The sequence below is a fragment of the Myxine glutinosa genome, chromosome 3 (genome assembly GCF_964187855.1).
Source record: "Myxine glutinosa chromosome 3, kmMyxGlut1.1, whole genome shotgun sequence".
Lineage (NCBI taxonomy): Eukaryota > Metazoa > Chordata > Myxini > Myxiniformes > Myxinidae > Myxine > Myxine glutinosa.
Genome location: NC_136263.1, coordinates 43,211,569 through 43,229,583, shown reverse-complemented (window position 1 = coordinate 43,229,583; position 18,015 = coordinate 43,211,569). Strand labels below are relative to the sequence as shown.

The 18,015-nt window shown below is 42.6% G+C and overlaps 1 protein-coding gene across 1 annotated transcript in view; it reads right to left on the bottom strand.

Moving 5' to 3' along the window:
- Positions 1 to 8,132: 8,132 nt before the first annotated feature.
- The window catches only part of LOC137423630 (uncharacterized), a 293,418-nt gene continuing 283,535 nt past the window's right edge, over positions 8,133 to 18,015 (bottom strand). The window contains exons 6-7 of the mRNA XM_078773966.1: positions 9,616 to 9,733; positions 8,133 to 9,373 (exon numbers count right to left, since the gene is read on the bottom strand). Coding sequence (XP_078630092.1) covers positions 9,635 to 9,733 — 99 coding nt within the window. The 3' untranslated portion in view covers positions 8,133 to 9,373; positions 9,616 to 9,634. The remainder of the gene's footprint in view (positions 9,374 to 9,615; positions 9,734 to 18,015) is intronic.

Genomic DNA, 18,015 nt, shown 5'->3' with positions numbered 1-18,015 from the left:
CTTATCAACTCTCCCAATCGTGAGTATGTATTGCAGATACTTATCAACTCTCCCAATCGTGAGTATGTATTGCAGATACTTATCAACTCTCCCAATCGTGAGGATGTATTACAGATACTTATCAACTCTCCCAAAGGTGAGTATGTATTCCAGATACTTATCAACTCTCCCAAAGGTGAGGATGTATTACAGATACTTATCAACTCTCCCAATCGTGAGGATGTATTACAGATACTTATCAACTCTCCCAATCGTGAGTATGTATCACAGATACTTATCAACTCTCCCAATCGTGAGTATGTATCACAGATACTTATCAACTCTCCCAAACGTGAGTATGTATTACAGATACTTATCAACTCCCCCAAAGGTGAGTATGTATTACAGATACTTATCAACTCTCCCAAAGGTGAGTATGTATTACAGATACTTATCAACTCTCCCAATCGTGAGGATGTATTACAGATACTTATCAACTCTCCCAAACGTGAGTATGTATTACAGATACTTATCAACTCTCCCAAACGTGAGGATGTATTACAGATACTTATCAACTCTCCCAATCGTGAGGATGTATTACAGATGCTTATCAACTCTCCCAAACGTGAGTATGTATTACAGATACTTATCAAGTCTCCCAAACGTGAGTATGTATTACAGATACTTATCAACTCTCCCAAAGGTGAGTATGTATTACAGATACTTATCAACTCTCCCAAAGGTGAGTATGTATTACAGATACTTATCAACTCTCCCAATCGTGAGGATGTATTACAGATACTTAGCAACTCTCCCAAAGGTGAGTATGTATTACAGATACTTATCATCTCTCCCAATCGTGAGTATGTATTACAGATACTTATCATCTCTCCCAAAGGTGAGTATGTATTACAGATACTTATCAACTCTCCCAAAGGTGAGTATGTATTACAGATACTTATCAACTCTCCCAAAGGTGAGTATGTATTACAGATACTTATCATCTCTCCCAATCGTGAGTATGTATCACAGATACTTATCAACTCTCCCAATCGTGAGTATGTATTACAGATACTTATCAACTCTCCCAAAGGTGAGTATGTATTACAGATACTTATCAACTCTCCCAATCGTGAGGATGTATTACAGATACTTATCAACTCTCCCAATCGTGAGTATGTATCACAGATACTTATCAACTCTCCCAATCGCGAGTATGTATCACAGATACTTATCAACTCTCCCAAACGTGAGTATGTATTACAGATACTTATCAACTCTCCCAAACGTGAGTATGTATTACAGATACTTATCAACTCCCCCAAAGGTGAGTATTAATTACAGATACTTATCAACTCTCCCAAAGGTGAGTATGTATTACAGATACTTATCAACTCTCCCAATCGTGAGGATGTATTACAGATACTTATCAACTCTCCCAAACGTGAGTATGTATTACAGATACTTATCAACTCTCCCAAACGTGAGTATGTATTACAGATACTTATCAACTCTCCCAATCGTGAGGATGTATTACAGATACTTATCAACTCTCCCAATCGTGAGGATGTATTACAGATACTTATCAGCTCTCCCAATCGTGAGTATGTATCACAGATACTTATCAACTCTCCCAATCGTGAGTATGTATCACAGATACTTATCAACTCTCCCAAACGTGAGTATGTATGACAGATACTTATCAACTCTCCCAAACGTGAGTATGTATTACAGATACTTATCAACTCTCCCAAAGGTGAGTATGTATTACAGATACTTATCAACTCTCCCAAAGGTGAGTATGTATTACAGATACTTATCAACTCTCCCAACCGTGAGGATGTATTACAGATACTTATCAACTCTCCCAAACGTGAGTATGTATTACAGATACATATCAACTCTCCCAAACGTGAGTATGTATTACAGATACTTATCAACTCTCCCAAACGTGAGTATGTATTACAGATACTTATCAACTCTCCCAATCGTGAGGATGTATTAGAGATACTTATCAACTCTCCCAAACGTGAGTATGTATTACAGATACATATCAACTCTCCCAAACGTGAGTATGTATTACAGATACTTATCAACTCTCCCAAACGTGAGTATGTATTGCAGATACATATCAATTCTCCCAAACGTGAGTATGTATTACAGATACTTATCAACTCTCCCAAACGTGAGTATGTATTACAGATACATATCAACTCTCCCAAACGTGAGTATGTATTACAGATACTTATCAACTCTCCCAAACGTGAGTATGTATTACAGATACTTATCAACTCTCCCAAAGGTGAGTATGTATTACAGATACTTATCAACTCTCCCAATCGTGAGGATGTATTAGAGATACTTATCAACTCTCCCAAACGTGAGTATGTATTACAGATACTCATCAACTCTCCCAAATGTGAGTATGTATTACAGATACTTATCAACTCTCCCAAAGGTGCGTATGTATTACAGATACTTATCAACTCTCCCAAACGTGAGTATGTATTACAGATACTTATCAACTCTCCCAATCGTGAGTATGTATTACAGATACTTATCAACTCTCCCAAAGGTGCGTATGTATTACAGATACTTATCAACTCTCCCAAACGTGAGTATGTATTACAGATACTTATCAACTCTCCCAAACGTGAGTATGTATTACAGATACTTATCAACTCTCCCAAACGTGAGTATGTATTACAGATACTTATCAACTCTCCCAATCGTGAGGATGTATTAGAGATACTTATCAACTCTCCCAAACGTGAGTATGTATTACAGATACTCATCAACTCTCCCAAATGTGAGTATGTATTACAGATACTTATCAACTCTCCCAAAGGTGCGTATGTATTACAGATACTTATCAACTCTCCCAAACGTGAGTATGTATTACAGATACTTATCAACTCTCCCAATCGTGAGTATGTATTACAGATACTTATCAACTCTCCCAAACGTGAGTATTAGACTTTCGGGAATGTAGTCAAAATCCCTTCAGAAAGTGCTTTTTGTGGTCTCCACATTGGAACTACATATATTATGTCTTAAAATATAGGTATTGCATGTCTTATCAATATCCCCTTTGTTCCCACGCTCAAAAGTGGAGCATTAATTAGTAATTCCCGCCTAAAAATAATGCGTCAAACAAGTAATGTTTTTTAAGGGGGTACTATGGGTCAAAAAGACCTGACTACATTCAAGAGGTATTATCTTGCCAATGTTTTGACAAATGATGCCATGTTTGGTATCAACATAATCATATAAGTGTCTAGTTTTAAGAAATACATTAATTAGCGCAAGTCAAGGTCAATCTTGTTAGTGACCCGAGGTCAAATGTCAATGACCTTAAATTTGGGCTAAGGTAAAATTAAAAATTTGCTCATAATTTTGTACACATTTACAAATATCAGATCATGCTGTAACATCACCAAGTTGTTTATAGGTTAGCAAGCTGTGATCTAATGGAGAGTTTTTTGGAAAAATATTTTGCATGTTGCCATGGCAACGGTTTGCCAAATTTTGTGATTTTTTCTTGCTGATGAACTATTCGGACTGCCATAAATTCTGAACTAAAGATATTTTCCAAAAATGCTCTCATTAGATCACAGTACATAAAACAATCAACAATTGTGCCAATTTTCAAGGATGTAGCCCACTCACAACCTAAAAAAAATTACGATCAAATCATTAATGGTCAATTCAATTATAAAATAGGTTAAATTGGGAAAAATATAAGTTTGTGCAGCACTATAAAGGATTTAAAAAGAAACTAATTTTCTAAAGCAAATGGCTCCTTGGAAGATTTTTCCTCTGTATTTTTAAAATGAAATAACTAGATTTTCAAACCCCAAAATGCTGTACTTTCCTTTATAAACTAATCAAAAAGTGTATGTGGCAACCTACTGAAATATATTTCTTCTCTAAATAGAACTTTCTCTTTGGTATTAGTATCTCTACTGTTGAGATTTTTTTTTAATTGTCAAGTTTTGCTGCAGTTATAATTACTGCACTAACATGGACTACCAGATAAATACAGTGCACATGTTAGGCAAAAACAAAAAAACAAAAAAATTCAAAACATTTGCTTGCCCTCCCCCAACTGACTCTTATTTTTATGTAAAGGAATACCAACCTAAATTTCAACATTCAAAACTGCACACATTTTTTTTTTTCTGTTAGAAATTGCACATTCTAAGTTACATCAAAACTGATGAATTTTAAACAATCATTCACAAGGGAGGAAAAAATGATTATGATTAATGATTAAGTTGGTAGAATATATTTGGAAAGGTCTTCTATCAAGTCATGTAGCAAACATTTTGCGGGGTCTTGCAGGGTGCAGGTTGGCTCCCTAGACTCCCGTGTTATAAATCCTCCAACAGGGATATCTATGGTAGGCATCTACCTTTCGTAGGGCAGGGTTATGTCAGAATATTGAAAAAGCCCGAAGATATATGTAATCGATCTACTACATGTAAAAACAAAAGTCCCACATTTTACGATTCATGTAGACTACGCAAATCACAACATTTGGGACTGACCTGACCCAATTTCATAGGCCTCCCTACGTGATTGTACATGCAATTTTCTCATTCGTGATGTATTTGTAGGCTACTTTTAAACTTACCGGATGATCGGGTGACATTCTGATGCTTCTGTTGAGCAGTTTGGGCACGTTTTTGCTTGGTAGAATCAGTGAAATACCGGTAACACACTGCGTGGCAACCCCCAGTTTCAGGGACCGGCAATGCACTTCCACATGCGCTGCGGTGTAGACCATGATCGCGGACGAAAGACCTCGCTAAGTCGGCCTGGTTTCCCACCAAATCGCTCCAAATATCTACAGCACTCAAGAATGTTCTCCACCTTTTTTCGGTAAATGGCACAATATCACCACCGGCACCTGGAACATGTGCATAACACCTATTTTTTACACCAAATTTGACACCAACTGATGCCATTTTCACCGATACTTTTCACCAAACAGCATCTGTTTACACACGTGACCCGCTATTCGCCGTACCGCAGCACTCTCGTACGATGTTGCTGATTGGCTCCTTTTGCTATATGAGGCCCATGTTGATATTTTCCGGACCAATCGCATAAATGAAAAATCGCAGCAACGTTGATAAATGAAACGTACAATTTGATTGGATAAATATCGAGATCGTGATAATTATTTTACCGACGAAATATTAGTTATTCTAACCTAAAATTCGACAAAATGCTCCAACCGATGACGCGGGAATATGAACGATAATTCATAAAAAATATTTAACTTAATTATAAAATAAGTTTTATTTCGTCGGGAGATGGAGACCACAAGACAAGCTCTTAGGACCACATGCCCTATCGTCTATATGGCTTTCCCCTCCGTCCGTGTGTCCGTCCGTCCGTCCGTCCGTGCGTGTGTGCGGGCGTGCGTGCGTAAGTGAAGGACCGCATTCGAATTTGGTGTGTGGGTGCAACCCACGTCAAAATCCAAGATGGCCGCCGCCATGTATGTCTGATGCCATGTATGTCTGAACCTTGTAACCTGCATATCTTGAAAAATAAGCGAAGTACCAACTTCTAATCTGGTGTGTGGGTGTATCTAGGCATAAGGAAGAACGCTATTGAAAATTGGGTCGCCACGTCAAAATCCAAGATGGCCGCCGCCATGTATGTCTGAACCTTGTGAGATGAATATCTTGAAAAATAAGCGAAGTACCAACTTCTAATTTGGTGTGTGGGTGTATCTCGCCATAGGGAAGAACGCTATTGAAAATTGGGTCGCCACGTCAAAATCCAAGATGGCCGCCACCATATATATGTCTGAACCTTGTGAGCGAAATATCTTGAAAAATAAGCGAAGTACCAACTTCTAATCTGGTGCGTGGGTGTATCTCGGCATAAGGAAGAACGCTATTGAAAATTGGGTCGCCATGTCAAAATCCAAGATGGCCGCCGCCATGTATGTCCGAACCTTGTGAGATGAATATCTTGAAAAATAAGCGAAGTACCAACTTCTAATTTGGTGTGTGGGTGTATCTCGCCATAAGGAAGAACGCTATTGAAAATTGGGTCACCACGTCAAAATCCAAGATGGCCGCCACCATATATATGTCTGAACCTTGAGCGAAATATCTCGAAAAATAAGCAAAGTACCAACTTCTAATCGGTAGGCACACGGAAGAACGCTGTTTAAAATTGGGTCGCCACGTCAAAATCGAAGATGGCCGCCGCCATGTATGTCTGAATCTTGTGAGAAGAATATCTTGAAAGATAAGCGAAGTACCAACTTCTAATTTGGTGTGTGGGTGTATCTCGGCATAAGGAAGACCGCTATTGAAAATTGGGTCACCACGTCAAAATCCAAGATGGCCGCCTCCATGTATGTCTGACCCTTGTGAGTGAAATATCATATCATAGCATGTTTTCTGCGTGTTCCACTTTGTCAACTCACATCACTTCCCCGACGGGGGACCGAGGCGTAACGCTTGTTGATGTTATATTTACACTCTCAGAACCGCAACAATATATAACAACACTCACAGCCCACGCAGTTTCAAATCCCACCCTCTCCTTCTTCCCAAACATGATTAATAGTAAATATTGTTTTAAACTTGCCTTGTGCATGGACAAGTCCCAAATATGACCTTCCCATCTGGTTTTGTTTTGTTTGGTAAGAAGCACAAAGGTTTAGTTAGAACGCACCATCTTCGAACTTTCACTGGCGCACATCGTCGAGAGTTTTTGTGATATGGACTGTGCCATATTAACTTTTTGGACAAGTTTATCAGGAAGTTCACAAACTGTTTTGTTGTGCAGAGATAAACACCTTTCTCACAGGTATGCTTACAAGTACTCTTGGCTTCTTTAAAAGTATTTTCGTCATTTCATTCTCCAATCCTTATCTGGGAGGCATGAAAGATGTCCAGAGGAGGCATAAAAGATGTCCAAAAGAGGCATGAAAGATCTCCAAAAGAGTCATGAAAGATGTCCAAAAGAGTCATGAAAGATGTCCAGAGGAGGCATGAAAGATGTCCAGAGGAGGCATGAAAGATGTCCAGAGGAGGCATGAAAGATGTCCAGAGGAGGCATGAAAGATGTCCAGAGGAGGCATGAAAGATGTCCAGGGGAGGCACGAAAGATGTCCAGAAGAGGCATGAAAGATGTCCAGTGGAGGCATGAAAGATGTCCAGAGGAGGCATGAAAGATGTCCAAAAGAGTCATGAAAGATGTCCAGGGGAGGCATGAAAGATGTCCAGAGGAGGCACGAAAGATGTCCAGAAGAGGCATGAAAGATGTCCAGTGGAGGCATGAAAGATGTCCAGAGGAGGCATGAAAGATGTCCAGAGGAGGCATGAAAGATGTCCAGAAGAGGCATGAAAGATGTCCAGAGGAGGCATGAAAGATGTCCAGAGGAGGCATGAAAGATGTCCAGAGGAGGCATGAAAGATGTCCCTAGGAGGCATGAAAGATGTCCCTAGGAGGCACGAAAGATGTCCCTAGGAGGCATGAAAGATGTTCAGAAGAGGCATGAAAGATGTCCAGAGGAGGCATGAAAGATGTCCAGAGGAGGCATGAAAGATATCCAGAGGAGGCATGAAAGATGTCCCAAGGAGGCATGAAAGATGTCCAGGGGAGGCATGAAAGATGTCCAGAGGAGGCATAAAAGATGTCCAAAAGAGGCATGAAAGATGTCCAAAAGAGGCATGAAAGATGTCCAAAAGAGGCATGAAAGATGTCCAGAGGAGGCATGAAAGATGTTCAGGGGAAGCATGAAAGATGTCCAAGGAGGCATGAAAGATGTCCAGAGGAGGCATGAAAGATGTCCAGAAGAGGCATGAAAGATGTCCAGAGGCATGAAAGATGTCCAGAGGAGGCATGAAAGATGTCCAGACCGCTCCGATTTACTTCATTACTCGGGGTTCTGCACTCGCGTGCTGAGCATTCTGGGGCAGATTACGTCATTTTGAAAGTCCCGTATTTCAAGGAACTCGTAATCTTGTGTAACTATAGACACATGGACGGACATTCCCCAACCAGCACACAATAAGTGTTTCAGTATCCGGAAATAAGCCACGCCCTCTTGAGACAGTTGATTGACAAGCCCTGCCCAGCCTTCGAGTAAAATAAAGAACTCAATTTTCATTCAGAAATTCCCAAATTCTAATCTTTATTGAAGAATTGCATGAAGTGATGATAAAACAACAATGTTTCCTGAAATAATCATTGGAATGATCGGTTAACTTGCAGTAAAATAAATGTTATTATTTCAGGTAAGGTAAGAAAGCATTAGCCTGCTCCCACAGGAGGCACACACAAGCGTAATAAGCGTAAACTACTTTTCTAAGTCATAAGCGAATCCGTGTTTAGAGGGAGAGGAACCAAAACACCAGGACGGAGGTTAAACAGCATCTCTAACCACACATCACCCAAAGAGTCCACACCTGACTGGTGACACACATCACTGGCTGGTTCATGGCAACACATGAGGACCAAAAGGTGTGTGAAAGATCTCACCTGGTTCAGTTAAAATAATTATTTCATCTCATTCTAGGTTGTTCTCCTGATTGTGCTAAATCTTCACAGAAACCAAACTTCGTAACGAGTCCTTCTGGACGACTTCAAATTCAATAACAAACACAGAAAAATAACTATTTTAAACATCTTCTTCTTCCCCATGTGAACAAGGACAGAGTACAAAAAGGTTTTCCTGCATTTTCAATTTTCCTCATTTCTACCTGTAAGTGCCTTCATCTCCCTCTACATCAACATCTACCTTCCTAAAGCTGTGCCCCCCCACACCTGAATTTCACCACATTATGAGATCATCCTACTAATCAAAATGTATGTATTTGTGAGGATGACAAACTGTGAGCTGTGGAAATCTCCCCACAAATATGATACGAATGGTGGACGTCGGATCATAATTTCAGAGATGGGATTTCACTATGGATGGAAATTTGGGATTTTACAACCTGGATGTCATGGACAACACAAGGGCGATGTGTGTTGAATCATTTTCCTTAAAAATCACACTCATAGTAAACCACCTTAAAAACCTTGTGGTATTGATACCTGTGATCATGTAATCAAATAATTAATGAAAAGCAATGAATATGTTGAACAATTGTTATAACAGAATGAAATATAATCAATCAATTTATTATTATTTTTGTGATTATAGTCAATCCCACTCCAGGTACGTGATATTCTGCCAGCTTGGGTGTTGTCCACGAATATGGGTGGAGTCATAAATGTGGGCGTGGTAAAGGTCATGAGGTGGTATGATGGGTGAATCACAAGGACAGCAGGATGTGCAGGTCGAATGGATGAACGAGGTACAGGAAGGGTTTCAGTGAGGATGAGGTCAGTGCGGATGAGGGAGACTGGGTTTCTGCAAGAAACGAAGAGGAAGGACAAAAAAACGATTTGAATAGGTACAAATTGCAGGTGAGTGTGAGCAGTAATAATAGGGTAAACCATAAATAAATAAACAAATAGTTTTGGAAGATGTGAAAAAAGGAATATCAAGGTGAATCACAAGTCAAATCACATCCGTTAGAAAGGAATTTCACACAACTTAAATAAAATAGATGGAGAACTCGTGGTGAGCAGAGGCCCATCCTCACTTCTTACCTTCCTCACCAGGTTAAGATCATTCAAGGAGACGATCAACGGCCCTCAAGAGGCGCATGCGATCCTGAGGAGTTAATGGAGCCACTTCTCTGATGACCATCTGGAACATTTCTGGAGCCTATTTGGGGGATAAGTAAGGAAGGGGGTGAGATAGGTTATGGTGAGGAGGTGGATGATATTCGGAGGTGAAGAGGAACGAGGTGAGAAGCAAAGCTTCTTTACCCCATTGAGTCTGCCATAAATCAACTCAGGATGGAAGTTCCAAGATCTGTGCAAATCCATTTCCCTTATTGTACATTTAACCTGGAGCCATCAGGCACCAATCACAACTTTGAACAATCGGATCTGTTAGAAATGGTGAATTAATTAATTAGATTCTCTCTCCAGTGAAAAACCTGAATTTCGAAAACGATATTCCAAGCAGTGAGGCAGCTTTTGTGAGCAGGGAATGGTGCCTGTTGGCTTTGGTGAGCAGCGAATGGTGCTTGCTGGCTTTGGTGAGCAGTAAATGGTGCTTACTGGCTTTGGTGAGCAGTGAATGGTGCTTGCTGGCTTTGGTGAGCAGTGAATGGGGCTTGCTGGCTTTGGTGAGCAGTGAATGGTGCTTGTTGGCTTTGGTGAGCAGTGAATGGTGCTTGCTGGCTTTGGTGAGCAGTGAATGGTGCTTGTTGGCTTTGGTGAGCAGTGAATGGTGCTTGCTGGCTTTAGTGAGCAGTGAATGGTGCTTGCTGGCTTTGGTGAGCAGGGAATGGTGCTTGCTGGCTTTGGTAAGCAGTGAATGGTGCTTGCTGGCTTTGGTGAGCAGTGAATGGTGCTTGCTGGCTTTGGTGAGCAGTGAATGGTGCTTGCCGGCTTTGGTGAGAAGTGAATGGTGCTTGCTGGCTTTAGTGAGCAGTGAATGGTGCTTGCTGGCTTTGGTGAGCCGGGAATGGTGCTTGCTGGCTTTGGTAAGCAGTGAATGGTGCTTGCTGGCTTTGGTGAGCAGAGAATGGTGCTTGCTGACTTTGGTGAGGAGTGAATGGTGCTTGCTGGCTTTGGTGAGCAGTGAATGGTGCTTGCTGGCTTTGGTGAGAAGTGAATGGTGCTTGCTGGCTTTGGTGAGCAGTAAATGGTGATTGTGCTTGCAAAATATGATGCTTGTGAAATAAAATTTGGCATCATCATTATTCATGCCTGTTCTTTTTTTTTTTTTTTTTTTGTATACATAATCGAGGCTCGTGAAAGAGCTAACATTTATCACATAAACAAATCAAACAAACAAACAAAGTATATAAAAAGGGGAGCGGTAGACAAGATGGGGAGAGAAGGGGAAGCACATAAACACAACATTTGAGAGCAGGGACATAGGGAATGTGTGGGAGGAAGAGTGATTGCGGGGAGGCGGCGTAGGAAAGGTGGGGGGGGGGGGGGGGGTGGGAGAAGTATAAACACAAGGACACCAAGGACTTCCAGGAAAAAAGCTGGTATTTCAAAAAAGTGGATTTGGGGTGAAATTAGCGAGGGTAGAAAAGATCAAGGTTTTGGGTGGGAGAAGATACGAGATGGTGGTGAACAGCTGTTTTAAAGACCTGGAGGGAGGAGTGGGATTGAAGAGAGTGGGAGAGTTTGTTCCAGAGGTGGGAGAAAAGAGGAATGAAGGAGTGAAGGTGAGCAGAGAGTCTTGATTTTGGCAGTTTAACCATAAGAGGGTTGCAGGCAGATCTTGTGCGACCTGTAGGAATATTTGGGGGACAGAGCCCAGAGAGAGCTGGAGGAGCAAGGCCGGAGAGGAGTTGGTAGAAGACAGAAAGACCACCAACCTGCCTGCGGTGAGTAAGTGAAAGGCCCTTGGAGGTAGCTTCATCGCGGGAGATGCCAATGATTCTGAACGCTTTGGTTTCAACAGCATGAAGACGAGCTAGGTGTGAGGCAGGAGCACCAGCCCAAAGGGGAGAGCAGTATTCCATTGAGCTGTGGATGAAAGCCTAGTATGTGGTGAGGAGCTCAGGTGTGCCAAGGAAGGACTTCACACGATGGAGGATGCCCAGTCGGCGACTTGCTTTGGAGGCCATATTTTAAATGTGGTTTTCCCAGGAAAGATCATGGCAGATAGTGAGACCCAAAAGCTTGAGTGACAGAACTTCTTGGAGAGGATTATTCAGAAAGTGGATGGGAGGGTTGTCCAGTCGGTCTTTTCGGAGAGACATCGTAAGAGTGTGAGATTTGTCAGGATTGAAAGACATGTTCCACTTGTTTGCCCAGTCTGTGATTTTGTCCAGGTCTGCAGAGAGTGAGGAGGCTGCAGACTGCCGATCTGAGGGATGAGGAATGGAGCGGCAGAGAGTGGAGTCATCAGCAAAGAGATAGAGAGGATTTTCAAGAGAGTCAGAGAGATCATTGATGAAGACCAGAAAAAGCACAGGGCCCAGAACACTGCCTTGGGGAAGTCCAGCCTGAACAGGAAGAGGAAATGAGAGAAACCCATTCAGGGCCACACGTTGACTACGACTGGAGAGGAAGTCCGCCAGCCATGAGTGGAGATTTCCATGGATACCAAAGGAGGAGAGTTTGGTGAGCAGAGCGGGGTGCCAGACCGTATCGAAGGCACGTGATATGTCGAGGGAGACAGCTCTAATTTCCTGTTTGGCATTGAGGACCTCCATTGTTGAGACAGCAGAAGCAGCATGTCCAGAGTAAAGTGACCTGGTCTGAAACCAAATTGATGATCAGAGATCAAGCCATTGGAGAAGAGGAAAGATTTCATATCCGAAGCAATGATGGATTCCATGACTTTGCTGATTGGTCTGGAGTTGCTAGGATCTGTTTTTGCACCTTTTTGTGTAAAGCGGTGATGTTGGCTGATTTCCAAGCAGATGGCAGATGACCTTGAGCAAAAGAGAGGGTGAAGAGAACAGAGAGGAGTGAAAGAGCGGAAGTACAGTATTTTAGGACCCGTGGGTGGCTGGGTGCTACCGTAATTCTTCTACCATAATCTACCGTAATCTTCTACCGTTACCTACCGTAATCCTTCTACCGTAATTTCAAAAGTGAATGTTGAACTTTTCAAATGTAGCGTGGGAAGCGGCCGCCTTAAACAAGAGACAGACGAATGCACGGCCAGACACCATGGCTCACAATATCTAATCAATGACATCCCTTCCAAGGAACTTCAACACAAAGAGACCATTCGACCCACAAAGCCTGCACAATGGTTGCCAACCTATGACTTTTTTGGCAACAGAGCCAATGATGGTGCAAGAGATAGAACACATAGAAAGGATCAGGATGCAACAGGACAAAAGGAACAGTAGTGAGAGTGGGAGGGGGACAACAGCAGAGTTGAAGGACAACATAGATGGAGACATGGACAAACAATGAGGTGGAGAGGAATGCAGTGAATAGGATGGACATAGAAGGAAACTCCTCCCTGTCCACTTCGTCCATATCCAAATATCCACCACCTTCCTCCATATCCCACTAGGGCGGGCCATACTTCTTCTTCTTTTTTGGTAAATCAATCGAGAGGGGTGTTCATATTACGTATTTTGGTGTGTAGAACACAAATCTGAGGTTTTTAAAAATTCTGATAACTCTAACCTACATCAATTTGCAGTTGATTATTATTAAATTTTTGATTATTTTGCTATTCTTCTGGAAAAAGAGACGTTTTTTATTTTGAAGTTAGAGCTTTTATTTTGGTAACTCCCTGTTGGGACGGCAGTTGTAGCCATCTTGTTGCTGAAAGCTCGATGTTGAGGAGGTTGGCAATCCTTATCCATCAGTCTTCTCTTCTCTTCTTATGGCATTGCCAGTAAGTACGTTTTTGATTAGGAACCTGAGGAACAAATCTATATAATAATAGCGTAAGGACTCGACTTTGTTATCCCTTTTACGCCGCACCCAGTGACCCGATGCCCACGGCACTAATGGATTTACGATCTACGAACCGCGCTCTTTGTTTATCACATACAGCCATACTCGAAAAATCTGAATTAGCCGACGTTGGGGCCCAAAAGCATCCGATTAACTGCCGATACGACGCCATCTTACGACGCCATCGTATTGGCGTCTGCTGGGCGAAGGCGAAGCAAGCCGTCCGCTGATTGGACAGGTGAAGGCAAAAGCAAGCCGTCCACTGAGTGGACAATCCAGAGCATGCATTTGTGCCGGTGTCGGCGATCGTTGTTCATATATGCACTCTTCATTCTCATCTTTCTTCCTAACTCTTACTCGGACAAGCAAATCCCCTATGCCATCCATAATGGTACACTCTATCCATACACCACATCCTCCCTTCCGTGGATGTTCCACGGGTTTCGGCTAGTAGATAATAATTTTAGATGTAAATTACCTTGTTTTATATTATATTTGTTAATTGATTTGTGTACTTACCTATTGCTAGCCTGAGTTACATGTGAAGGAAAATAGTGACCTGTGAAGTGAATATTTTGACGGTTTTCTGTAATACCTGTGTAATACCTTAATATCTGTCTGTAGTGGATACTTACCTGTGTATTATTGTTTTTATTTCAGTGTGAACTACTAAAAATGGCCCAAGTCAGAACAAGGATGAAATCAAGTTCTCATTTAAGTAATCTTGTTGGCACTGGGCAGGAGCTGTTGGTGTCTGAACTGCCAACTGTGAGGGATATCCTGAGGTATGGCATCTACTTGAGGGAGCAAAGTGAAGATGACAGGAGGAACTACCCAGTGGACCAGCTCGTGTCTGACATCTACCCTGGTCTGATTTGTCAGTGGAGCAAAGCTAATGCTCTTTTCAAGCCTCCTGTTATCAATGAAAAGGTGACCATCATGTCCAAGCTCAAGGAGGTCTGGAATCAGGCAGTGAAGTTTTCTCTTGGGAAGGGCAAACTTGATGCCAAGGAGAGGTTCATTGTCAAGTTAGACAACTTATTTGATATTTTGCCATGCAAGTGTCAGATTACCAGTTGTGAGGTGGAGGCTGTGAGGCCGGTGAGGGCTGAGTGATCCAAGCCCACATTAACTGTTCCTGCAGCAGAGAGAAAATGATTCCTGTGAAAGATCTTGCCTACATCAAGGGACAGAAAGAGAAGGTTGGAAGTAAAGGACCCCACCAAATGGGGAGCCCTGATCTGCCAGAGCACAAGAGACAGGTGAGGACATTGGAAAGGCAGGAAAAGAAAAAGAATGCAGAGAAAAGGAGAAGGAGCAAGGAGGAAAATGCTGCAGCAGCAGAGAAGGCAGCCAGGAAAGATGTTGAGAGATTTTTGTCAGATGGTGATGAGGATCTGGAATTGGAGAGAAGGGGTGCTGAAGATGAGTTTGTCACTGAAGTTGAGCTCTTCCCTGAAACTGACACTGTGCCTGCAGCTTCAGCAAAGGTCCAGAAAAACTATGATGAGATTCCAAACATTGCCCTTGCTAGTGTAAGGTATGGCATGGGGCTGAGGCCAACTGCAGCGATAGCAACTGCAGCTCTGATTGATGCAGGAATCACAGAAGACAATACAAGTAAAGTGATTGATAAGAACAAGGTCAATAGAGCACAGGAGAAGTTGATGACAGAGCTGGGGGAAGAGTTTGATGAGAAGTGCAGGGAGGAGGGGAGGATCTCGTGCATCCTCTTTGATGGGCGGATTGACCTGACCAATGTGATGATGGAAGCTGAGGGCAGTGACCAATCTTTTCCTGCAAAGATCAAGGAAGAACACTATAGTGTTGTTAGTGAGCCTGGTAGCTACTATCTGTTCCACTTTACCCCAGAGAAAGCAAATAAAGAGGAGTCACATGCGGAGCAGATTGCTAAGGTCCTGTTTGCCTGGCTGAAAGAGAGGGGTTTTGATAAGACCTTGTGGGCCATTGGAGGAGACTCAACAAATGTCAACACTGGTGTGAAAGCTGGAGTAATGCGGAAGCTGGAGCTGCACCTGTGGAGAAAGCTGGTCTGGTTGGTGTGCAGTCTGCACACTGGTGAACTTCCCCGGCGCCATCTCATTGTTCACCTTGATGGCCCTACTCTGTCAGACAACACATTTTCCGGGCCAATAGGAAAGCTCCTTGCTTCTGCTACAGACTTGGATATCAATCCAAACTTCACCCGGATCTTTGTTGGCCCTCCACTGATCAAGCTGTCTGACAAGGCCATTGAAGATCTCTCAACTGATCAACACTATGGCTATAAAATTGTCTGTGCAATCAGTGATGGAGTGCTTCCTGCAAGGCTGGCTCTAGTGGAGATTGGACCAGTAAACCACAGCCGCTGGCTCACCACAGCGAACAGACTTCTCAGGCTCTGGGTGTCAAAGCATGGACTGAAAGGAAAGAACTGGAGGAATCTGCAATTCATTGTGGAATTCATCATTGGAGTGTATTATCCATGTTGATTCAACGTGAAAGTCAAGCACTCCTGGATCGAAGGGCCTTGTTCTTGTTTCTTGGCACATCTTGTTTCAGCTGGACTGCCTCAAGTCCCAGAGGAAGGAGGTGCTGGACCTTGTGATGCCGACTGTGAGAAGATCTGCTTGGTATGCCCACAGTGAAGCCATCCTCCAAACACTGCTGTGCTCTGAGGATCAGAAGGAGAGGACTGAGGGGGTGGAGAGATTCCTGGCCATCAGGGGAGAGGGGGACCCAGACACTCAGCTGGGGGACTCCTCTGTCAGGACCAGAAAGACACCTGACATCAACTGTGATGCTTCCAGCATTGGTAACTTGATCAGCTGGTCAGAAGGTGTGTCAGAGCCACCTCTCACCTGCTCCCTAAGCACCTCGGAGGTGAAGAACTTCATCAACACCCCCATGGAGGTGCTCAACTGGCCTTGCCACACACAAAGCATTGAGAGGGTTGTTAAAATGGTGACTGAGGCTTCTGCTAATTACTTCTCACAGGAAAAGAGGGATGGAGGCATCAGGGCTCAGGAGACCAGCAGGAGGCTGATGTCCAAGAATGAGTCAAAGCAGGACTTGTGCAACCTGGTAAAGTTCAAGAAGTAAGGAGATTGATCTTTGTAATTGTAACCAGTGATATACATGCAGTTCACCTGTTAATAAATATGTACATTTGATTTGGCTGTGTCAATATGAATGATTTCCCTTATATCTTTTAATATCTTATAAAGGGGTTCGAAAGGGTAAAATTGGCAATTTAGAAATACAAATTGATGTAGGTTAGAGTTATGCTATCCAAAAAATAAACTCATATTTGAATTCCCCATAAAAAAACATAATATAGACACCCCTCATGTTAGGATTTCCTTCAGATTCATTTTGGCACCTGAGTATGACCCGCCCTAATATCCCACTCTCCCTCTCCTTCACTCCTATCTCTCCCCACTCGCCTCACACCCTCCTCCCCCCCCCCACCATCTCTATGTACCCTCTTTCCTCCTACCCCTCTCCTCTCCCTACCCCACTTGTGTCTGCTTCCCCTCCCCTCACTCCCTCCACCATCCCCTTTTCCCTCACTCCACTCCACAAATAATGCTGGCAGAAGGGACGCCAGTTTAACGTCCATTCGAGGGATGGCACACACATTGAATCACCTGGCCTGTGAAACACAAGGATGACAGTTTATAGCTGGGTCGGGATTCAAACCCACGCTAGATTACTTATAGGCGAGTTTGTATATCTCGAGGCCGTGTTGTCAGCCAAGGTCTTGTTTTAATGCACTGTTAATAAACAAACTTCGATTTCATGTTGTATTTATATGTTTAAAATGTATCTGTTCAGCTTTGCCTGCACACAGAGCTTTTCAAAAGCAGCACGGGAAACAGCTGCCGGAAACAGGAGATGGACGAACACACGGACAGACACCACACTTCACATTACATTGGGGTTTTGGGTTTTTCAAACCAAATCAAGGTGAAATTTAACCCAGAACTTTGAACAAAGTCCATGAGTAGAAAATTTTTCTTCATTAATTTTCCTTGAAATTTGCTTTTAATACAGTTGTATTTTATGGAATATTGAACAATAAATATTGTGAATCCGTACACATTGTCCGCCAACATTGGGCTATCACCAAAGTGAGATTTTTTGAGAATGTGACATCACAACACCAGAACAGAAAGAACTAGAACGGCACTCGGTAGAGAGCACACCTTCGTCAGGCTGAACACCATCCGATGTATCCCACTAACAGGTCGTATCTGGATTCGGACCTGAATCAAAGTCTAATTCGCTTGATCTTGTCACCAACCCAACTCATCCACCAAGTTTTATTGTCAGTCATCCACAACCTTTTGAGATATTGTGCTATGCAGTGCCTATAGAAAGTCTACACCCCCTTTCAAAGTTTTCACCTTTTGTTGCCTTATAACCTGGAATTAAATTGAATGAAATCAGAATTTTCCACCTTTATTTACACATCATAACCCACAACATCGAAGTGAAAAACAAATTCTACAAATTTCAGAAAATTAACAACACAAAACTAGAGTA